This window comes from Oryzias melastigma, linkage group LG13 (assembly GCF_002922805.2).
Source record: "Oryzias melastigma strain HK-1 linkage group LG13, ASM292280v2, whole genome shotgun sequence".
Taxonomy (NCBI): Eukaryota; Metazoa; Chordata; class Actinopteri; order Beloniformes; family Adrianichthyidae; genus Oryzias; species Oryzias melastigma.
Genome location: NC_050524.1, coordinates 8,925,415 through 8,935,497, shown reverse-complemented (window position 1 = coordinate 8,935,497; position 10,083 = coordinate 8,925,415). Strand labels below are relative to the sequence as shown.

The following is a 10,083-nucleotide window of genomic DNA, read 5'->3' as shown; positions in this document are numbered from 1 at the left end:
TATTCCATTCCTGCAGAGGGGCTGGGGCAAGACAAAACACTTGAGCAGTTTAATGTAATTTTAGTGATTTGTGTTTTTTAGGACACCGTTAGATACTAATAGGTGTAGAAGACATTTTTGCTTAGTCTTTAGCTCAGGGCCCCCAAAGTGTTGGGGGGGCAGGCAATCGCCCAGGTTTGTCTAATGGTAAGTCCGCCTCTGCGCTTGTAGATGACTAAATCCTTTGTTTTCCTTGTCTGAGCTAAAATCTGGCTCAGAACTGTACGGCTGGATAGCTCCAAAATTGATGACCATTTTTGTTGCACCGCTAATGTTGGTTTGAGGACATGAGTGGCTGTAAACAGATAGGTGACGGGAAATGGGGGCGGGCTTACTCACAACACCTTCAACTCAGAAGCGAATTTCTAATAAACTACTCCAGAAACTATGACCTAGAACAGTAGCGGTCCGTCGGTCACTTGGTCGCAGACAGAAAAAAACAAATGCATGCACTAACTTAGATTATTTACATTAAGCTTATTTTCGGATCCTGAAAGAAGTTTTATTTCGAAAAACTTCAAGATTCCGTTTACAACATCCCTTGGTCACATGACTTAAAGGGGCTAGCAGCATGGCTACCTGGATTGCTAAGTTAGTAGCCAAAAGCTAACCAAAAACAAACAATAAAGCTTGTTTGGAAAGTTTTTGGGGGAGGAAGGAGCCGGTGAGAAAATCGAAGAAGAGCTTCAACTTCAAAGAGCAATAAAGCTGCTATTTAAACACAAAACTGGGAGTCTTTCTCGACACACTGAGACAATTGTTCTCATGTAGCAGAAGCAGCTCTAGCTAATACACGGCGACAAAATCTTGACCTTTTCACAAACACAGATAACAAAGTTGGACACACAGTAGATTCATATTTATATTGTATTTAGAAAATACCAGTTATATAACAATTGTGACATTTTATTTTGCCTTATTTATATTAAAAGTCGGATGAAGCCGAAGTTAGCGCCTGGTTGTTAGCCTCCACTTTGATGTTAAAGGGAAAATCTTCATCACAAAGTTCAAACCAGCCACAAACATTTAAACAGAGAATGAAGATAAAAATTCTAACTTTGGGTCTGTTCGGACCTGTCTGTGAAAATATTGTCAAATTTAAACCGCCGGTCCGCGGCCTGAAAAATGTCCGGGACCACAGTCCTAGAAATTTATTTTTTTTTTGGCTAAAATTTGAATTTTTGTTATTAAAAACTACCAGGAAGGCTTTGAAAACAGATCAAAAGAATAAAAAATAATGCAAATAATTAGCGCTAATATAACTGGAAATCATTTAGTATTAAGTTGTTATAATATTGTGGGAATTGGAGAAAGGAGAGCGTTCTATGACCATAAAAATCTGAAAGATAGCAATAAACAAAGACCTACTAAAAACCTCAAACTCATCCGCAAGAATGTAGATGATAAACTTACATCCTAATAAAGTAAACTGAACTGTTGTAGCTCAACTCAGTCCAGAACTGTCTCCCCAACAGTTAAGTCTATGAGGTGGTCGCTTACACTCCCCCATTCTTCTGAAACTGACACTTCAATCAACAAGGAAGAATTGGTCATTTATAATAAATTTGATATAAATGTGATATGACAGAATATCATCAAACTCCCGCTCGCTTCAAAAATAAACCTGAAGTTTTGGGTATGATCCAATTCCCTCTAAGCCGTCGTTGCTGTCAGAAAATCCTATTCATCTTCTTTTTCATTTTCTGGTGTAACTAGGAGCTGTCAAAGCCCTGGGCTTTGCTTTTCAGTTTGCTCGGCTATATTTATAATTGGACCCTGTCAACAGTATCCAGTGAAACCCAAGCGCCGGGTTCTGTATGGCAGCTTCTGTGTACTGATTTCAACACAGCCCAGCTGTGAGAGGGTTCGTCTGTCATTAATGCATAACTATAGCAAAGAGGAGAGACAATAGATTCACCCACATGTCTGTGGATGGAATGAAAATCATCTGATGGGGATCAAAGGGAGCTCCGGAGAGCCAAATCCTCCCTGGCTATGTACAGTTACGAGGTATGTCTACAAAACGCTGAAAGACTCTTCAAACATTGCTGTCTGCAGCACAATGACTTTTTTTTTTTGTTGGAGGAGTCCCCTCAGCCCTGTTCTGCTGACATACTAATTGAATATAATAGCAGTACAAAGCCAACAAATGTCCTCCTTTCTCTGCTCAACAACAGCCTCCCTTTGGACACACTTTATCCACCCTCAAGTCTGTAATTCTGGATTTGCACAAATAATCTTCACATGTCAATTAACTGTGGGATTTAAAAGCAATCGGCTATTTGTGTGCATACAATACACTCAGCAGGCAGAGGTCAGATCGTGACTGAGCTTGTCAGGAGTCAGAGAAGAATGCTCGGTGTGAGAAAATACCTGTCACCTGGAGGGCAAACATAATGGCACCGCATAGCTCCCATAAAATGTATTTATGACTTATTTTTTTGCCCTGCTCCCTTTGTGATTGATGTTTAAACCTCATGTTGGAATAATGTTGTGCTGGTCAAGGTATTAAATTTACTTTTTCCCTTAAAAAGTGGGGAAAACATGAAGATGGCTGTTGTTAAGGCCTTCAACCAGTAGGGGGAGACAAAGATCTTCTCAAATTCTCAATAAAGATCAATTCTGTTAATGCAGATTTATTTACCAGTTAATGTGTGTTTATTAAAGTGACTGACTGATATATTAAACATTTGTAATCACTTTTTTTACATTTGAAATGTGCGTAAATGTGTTAAATCATAGGCAGGATCAGCTTCCACTTTTACTGTTCTCATCCAGATTTGTCATTTTTTCTGAATCGATCCTGATTCTTTTTTCTGGCCGGATTGACACGAATCACATCCATTTGAAAGCAGACCAACGCATTCCAGCGGAAAGATTGACCAATTGGCTGGGAGGAGGGCGTGCCTGCCCCCCCTTTACTCCACACAGAGCAGGAGCGTGAAGTTTGGCTCAACAGTGCGCCGCTGCTCCATGAGAATGGTGCACCTCAGCGCGCGCAGGTGCAACTCTCTGTCCAACCGCGGCTTCACACTCCTGCAACTTTAACGGAGGACGGCGGTGGGGTTACCGGGAGTGCATGCGCAAAGTTCAGCGACGCTCCGCTGCGCCACAGCTCTCCAAATGGCGCGCACGCCTCCGTCCCTGCACCGGACTGCTTTGCTGCTGCTGCTGGTTCTGACAGGTGACGCCGGCGCGCAGCTCCCCGACAGCTACGGACTATCCTACGCCCTGAGGACTGATCTCTCCGAGGACACGATCCTGGTTGCGAACAATGGGATCCGCGTCTCCTTCGGGAGATCTGTCTTCATTGATCCCATCAATGATCTGGTGATCCAAGTTCAGCCCGGGGATCGATGCAGCATCACAGTCCTGGACAACGACCCGCTGTCACAGAGGCCGGGGCAGCTCTCCCCAAAAAAGTTCTCATGTGAATTTGGCCCTAACGACGTCAGATACTCCCACTTTGGCTCCAGGAGTCCCCCAAGGGACAGAGTGAGGCTCCAGCTCAGGTATGACACCCAGACGGATACCATCATAATTCCCTTCATGGTGGAGGTGGAGGTCGTGTTCACACAGCTGGAAGTGTTGACAAAGAACCTGCCACTGACAGTGGAGAGGCTGCTGGGCGTGAGTAACCCCATCGACAGAAGAATTCTAGAGTTTACTTTTGATAGGGACACACAGCAGTGCAGAATCGCATCCCTGTCCAGTGGCAGCCTCCTTCCCAGGTATGGAAAACTTGTGGATGAGGAGAGTCTGGGGGGGATGCTGGACTGTGATGAATTTATTCGAATGAACACCCGCTACCAGCATACTTTTACTTTGAAGTCTCCTAACAGAGATTACATCCCCATGCTGGTGGAGTTGCAGGATAAGGAGGGAAATCTGCTAAAGCGAGAGTTTTTCCAGATTTTGGTGAGAATAAAGGACGGCGAGGACAACACGCCCCCTAAACCGAGCTTTATCGCCATGATGATGATGGAAGTAGATCAGTTTGTCATGACGGCGATAACCCTGGACATGCTGGCTGCAGAGGATGTGGAGTCCGATCCTGATGAATTAATTTTCAACATCACGTCCCCTCTTTCCTTCGAGGAGGGCTACATTGTCAGCACAGATGACAGGAATTTACCCATAACCTCCTTTTACCAGGGAGACCTAAAAGAATTGAAAATCGCTTACAAACCCCCTGCTGTGGACTCAGACACTGAGCGGATTTTCCAGATTGAGTTTGAGGTTGTGGACACGGAGGGGGCTGTGTCAGACCCTTTTGCTTTCATGATTGTTGTAAAGCCCATGAACACTTTGGCCCCTGTGGTCACAAGGAACACCGGACAGCTGCTGTACGAAGGTCAGTCCAGACCCTTGTTTAGTTCTCATAATCTAGAAATCAGCGATGAAGACAATTTAGACAAAGTCAAAATTACTGTTATTGATGGACTAAGGCATGGAGATTTGACCGTCTTGGGCTCGAGAAGGAAATTTTTCACCCCAGCTGACCTTGATGCTGGAGTAGTCATTTATCAACACGATGGCAGTGACACATACAGTGATAATATTATCTTTCGAATGACAGATGGGACCAGTGAGGTGGAGTTTTTGTTCCCCATCACTGTTGTGCCAACAGATGACGAGCCTCCAATAATCAATGCCAACACTGGCTTGATTTTATTCAAAAACCAGATGATGCAAATCCCCTCGCTTGTGCTCAGCGCCACTGACATCGACTCGGAAGATTCGACCATAAAATTTACGTTAGAGCCTCCTTTATCGACCATCGGACAGGTGATGCTGCGCCAGTCCGAAACGCCAGAGGACCCCTCGAACTGGAAGTTTAACACGGATGATGAAATGTATGAAAAAGTTGTGACTGAATGGCTGCAGCAGGATATTACTGATGGAAAAGTTTACTACAAGCACACAGGGCCACACAGCACCAGCACAGTCATGGACCAGTTTGTGTTTCGAGTCCAAGATGACAACGACCCACCAAATCAGTCCGGTGAGAGCTCGTTTATAATCAAAGTTCTTCCGATTGATGACCTTCCACCTGAGCTGTATCCGGACACAACCCTGCAAATGACGGTGCACGAGTATCAGCTCACTCACTTTAGAAAAAAGTTCCTCCGATACACTGACCTCGACTCAGAGGATCGGGACCTCAAATTCACCATCATCCAGCCTCCGACCGACTCGGATGAGAATAATCCGATCCAGCTGGGAGCGCTGGTGCTGACTGAAAACCCGGACACCGAAGTCACAACTTTCACTCAGGCCCAAATTAACCACCACAAAATTGCTTACAAACCCCCAGATCTCGAGCTGGGAATTACTTCTCGGGTTTTACAGTTCAAGTTCACAGTTGAGGATGTCTCTAGAAATAGCTTAGAAGGAGTTTTCACTATATTTTTAAAACCTGTCAACAACAAACCGCCTCAGATAATGAATTCTGGGTTCACGGTTCTTGAACGTGGAAGACACATCCTCACTAGTGCTGAGCTGCACACCACAGATACAGATACGGACAGCAGAGATATTACCTTCACTGTTGTGCAGCTTCCGCGTCACGGTCAGATCCAGTTCATGTTCTCTGACATGACAAAAGGATTTACTTTTGGTTTAGAAGACATTGGAAATGGCTTAATTTCGTACATCCACAATGGAGACGAATCGACAGTGGATTCCGTACAAATAGATGTCAGTGATGGGGTGCACATCGTCCCGATAACTATAAAGATTAACGTGAAGCCAATTGATGATGAGACCCCAACTCTCAGTCTGCCAGCTGGCACAATAGGCTCTTACATAGACGTCCTGGAAAATGGAGCCACAGAAATAACAAGTAATGTCATTCAGGGAAGAGACGAGGACACGGACGACCTCCGACTGACCTACATTGTTGAAGACAAGCCATCATTTGGTGAAATCCTGGTAAGAGAAGTTCCATCTGGCACATTCACTCAAGCAGATATTATTAACGGCTTTGTGGTCTACGCTCATACCAGCGGGGAGATAGGTGTGAACATAAAGGAAGACTTTTTCAATCTCACCCTGACAGACATGTCTGATGAGTGGACCGTTGGAGGAAATAAAATCACAGGTGTTCGAGTGCATGTAACTATTCTTCCCCTGGACAGTCAGGCCCCAGAAGTCTTTGTGGGGCCACAGTTCACAGTTACAGAAGGAGAAAAGAATGTCATTCAGTTACTTCATATAAGCGCAGATGATGCGGACACCCCCAGTGACGATATCCTTTGTACAATTATTGTACAACCGACTTCAGGCTACGTGGAAAACATCTCCCCTGCTCCCGGCTCAGAGAAATCGAGATCTGGAACTGCCATTAGTGCTTATACCATCAAGGACATCAGACAGAATCACATTTATTATGTTCAAAGCATTCACAAAAGAGTCGAGCCAGTGGAAGACAGGTTTACCTTCAGATGCTCCGATGGCATCAATTTCTCTGAAAGACACTTTTTTCCCATTTCCATAATCCCCTCTAATGATGAAAAGCCGGAGATTTACATGAGAGAGTTTGTAGTTATGGAGGGCATGAACATTGTCATTGACACTCCCATTCTCAATGGCGCTGACGGAGACCTCCCACCAGATCAGCTCACATTTTTTATTACCAAACCTCCAAAACACGGATTTATTCTCAGTCAATTTAGTACAGGCACCCTCCCTGTGTCTAACTTCACCTTGGATCAGATCAGAGAGGCCTCCAGTATTGTGTACGAGCACGATGACTCAGAGAGCACCGAGGACAGCTTTGATATTGCACTCACAGATGGAAAGTTCAGTGTAGAGAAAACAGTCGTCGTTATGATTATACCCGTGGATGACGAAACTCCAAGGATGGCCATTAATGATGGCCTGGAAATTGAAATAGGTGAAGTTAAAGTTCTCAACAGTAATGTTTTAAAAGCCACTGACTTAGACTCTGACGACAGCACGCTAACTTACATTATTAGATACGGACCCGGTCAAGGATATTTGCAAAGAACAACTTTGTCTGGCACACTGGAAAATATCACTGTTGGAATGAATTTTACACAGAGTGATTTAGATCAGGGTTTAATTATTTACATCCATAATGGCCAAGAGGGAATTCGTGACCTCATCAAATTTGATGTGACAGATGGTATTAATACTTTGATTGACAGATATTTCTATGTTTCGATTGGCGGTATTGACATGGTTTTCCCTGACGTGATAAGTAAAGGGGTGTCCCTCAAAGAAGGGGGCAGAGTTACTTTGACCACTGACCTTCTCAGCACTAGTGACCTTAACAGCCCAGATGAACACTTGGTTTTCACGATTACTCGAGCTCCAGTGAGAGGACACTTGGAATGCACAGACACACCCGGGATGCCCATCTCATCTTTTACTCAGCTCCAGCTCGCTGGAAACAAAGTCTACTACATCCACACGGCTGACGATGAAGTGAAAATGGATAGCTTTGAATTTGAAGTGACTGACGGCTACAACTCTGTGTTTCGCACTTTTCGCATCTCCATTGCTGGTGTGGATAATAAAAAGCCTGTGGTGACGGTGCACGGCTTGGTGGTGACCGAGGGAGAAAACAAACTCATCACGCCGTTTGAGCTTACAGTTGAGGACAGGGACACTGCCGATCGCTTCTTGAAATTCACAATTACTCAGATTCCGGTTCATGGCCGCCTGCTCTTCAATAACACCCGTCCTGTCACTTCTTTCACAAAGCAGGACCTTAATGAGAACTTGATCAGCTACAGGCATGACGGCACAGAGAGTGCGGGGGACAGTTTCTCCTTCACTGTCACCGATGGGACCCACAGAGACTTCTACGTCTTCCCTGACACCGTATTTGAGACTCGAAAACCTCAAGTCATGAAGATTACTGTCCTCTCTGTGGATAACGGGGCACCACAGATTGTAGTTAACAAAGGTGCCTCAACATTACGGCTTCTGGAGACAGGTCACCTGGGATTTGTGATCACCAGTAAGACTCTTAAAGCAGAGGACAGAGACAGCATTCAAGGCTCTGTGACTTTCAGGATCACTCTTGCCCCCAAGCATGGTTACCTGATCAACCTTGGAAGAGGGAATTCCACCATTACCAGTTTCACGCAAGGTAAGAGCACTGCTTGTCATTGAACATTTTTGGTCTAACTTCCTGCTTATAAAGTGATGGTTTAATTCTCTGAAGTATGTGGAGCTATTTAAAACTTGTTTTTACTTTTTTTTTTTTTTGCTCTGCCACATCATGCTTGAAAGACACCCATTGCTGTCATAAAGGCTTCACACAGGGGAGTTTGTGCTCGCTAAGAAGTAGTATGCAAGTACTCCAGGCTTACCAGAGCGTATATCAAGCTGTGCTTTGAGTGTTTGGCTTTCAAAAAGAATTACCTTGTACTTTATTGAAGGATTCTTGTGAACAAAAGCAAGAATTGCAGACGTGACGATAAATATTAGGAGTTTTAAGCATGCCTTGGGGTGTAGGACCTAGTTTAAAAAAAAATCGAATTAAGTTTAAGATTAAACATTTAAAGCTTTTAAAACTACTAAATCTGCTAGATTTCAATGTAAGAACTTGTAATTTTGTCACAAAAGGTTCATTTTTGTTCAGTTTAAGTATTTTAGAAGAGTTTTTATTATATCAAAAGTTGAATTGTATTACAAGCTTATGTATAGAAAAGAAAATGAATGCAGTATTTTGTCAGTGATTTCCAGGGGAAACACTTATTAGTCATAACTTACTGCTGATTTAAAACAAATCAGTGGATTCAAGAACAAAACTGGAAAGTGATGAATTTCTCGTTTCAAAAAGTGTTCAGTTTCAGTATCTCCTAATAACGGAGCCAATCTGAATCCCTGTCGTCTAGCAGAGACCCTTAATATTTCAGGGGTTCACAGAGTAAACAGACCAGCTTGTTTGAAGGGAGATGGCTCCACATGAAATATTAAAGACAGCAGACTCTTAACTTTACTGTCTTTCAGGTCTATTGTTGTGAAGAATCAAACCACCAGAATGACAAACATCCAAGTGATGGATCCGCATGTGTCAAGTTGTTTTTATAGTTCAGTGTCATTCAGGAGTATAAAAAGGATTTAAAGCATATTTATCCAACAGTGTTATTTTTCTAAACCCAAGAATATGTATGCTGCATCATAAAATAGTGTTGAGAAGTTGCCTCTGACAGTTTGACAAAAGATTTTTCGACATGTTTTCCATCTCTTCATCAATTTCTTTGAAGGATGCAGCTTTTGTTCATCTAAACTCTTTCCTTTCAGTTGAAATCGACGACATGAGTGTATGCTACGTACTGAGGGATGGTGACAACGCCACAAACGACATCTTCCATTTCTCAATTGAGGACAATGGTAAGTCTTTTTTTTTTTTTTTTAAATTGGCAATAAAATCCAGGTTATGCAGACTGACAACAGTGAGACATTGAAAGTCTGTCTCACTTGAAGAGTGAGAAGCTCTGATTTCTCAAAGGTGAAAAAAAAAAGTTTGCATGCAACGCAATGTGTCAAACTGATACGAATTAGCATGCAAGAGGTGTGTACAGAGATGGGAGAGATTTCCAGAACCATAATTTCACACTGTTTCTTGTTTCAGAGTGCGCAGTAATGAGAGGGAAATGTATACTGTTTGCACTGAAGATAACTTTATCGCCTACGTGGCCGGTGATTTATGTTCAACTCTGTTTTAGGGAAGATACCGTATTTTCCACACTATAGGGACACACTTAAAAGTTTTAATTCTTTTCAAAAGACTACAATGTGCGCCTAATATTATAGATTATATTTTAGATTTCTGGTTGTGTTCACTGATAGAAAAGAAATTTTGAGAGGTATTCAGCACTTTATCAAATGTTTGACTGCGTGTTTTTATAAATCTGCTAATGTTGCTAACATGTAGCAGTTTGTGACTGTTTTCACATTACTAACCAGGTTGAGAGTTACAGGTATTATAAAAATGCTAATGTGGCAAACGCTTCTAACACGGCTAATGTGTGGTGGAGCCTGACTGTTTTTTTTTTTTTTTTT

At 42.9% G+C, this 10,083-nt stretch overlaps 1 protein-coding gene across 2 annotated transcripts in view; it reads left to right on the top strand.

Annotated features, from left to right (window-relative positions):
• Nucleotides 1-2,840: 2,840 nt before the first annotated feature.
• frem2b (FRAS1 related extracellular matrix 2b) overlaps nt 2,841-10,083 on the top strand; it is a 73,365-nt gene continuing 66,122 nt past the window's right edge. Inside the window, exons 1-2 of one of the 2 annotated variants that reach the window (XM_024276959.2) lie at nt 2,841-8,161; nt 9,322-9,411. In XM_024276959.2, the coding sequence (XP_024132727.1) occupies nt 3,163-8,161; nt 9,322-9,411 (5,089 nt within the window). In that variant the 5' untranslated portion in view covers nt 2,841-3,162. The remainder of the gene's footprint in view (nt 8,162-9,321; nt 9,412-10,083) is intronic. The other variant, XM_024276960.2, reaches the window with a different exon arrangement.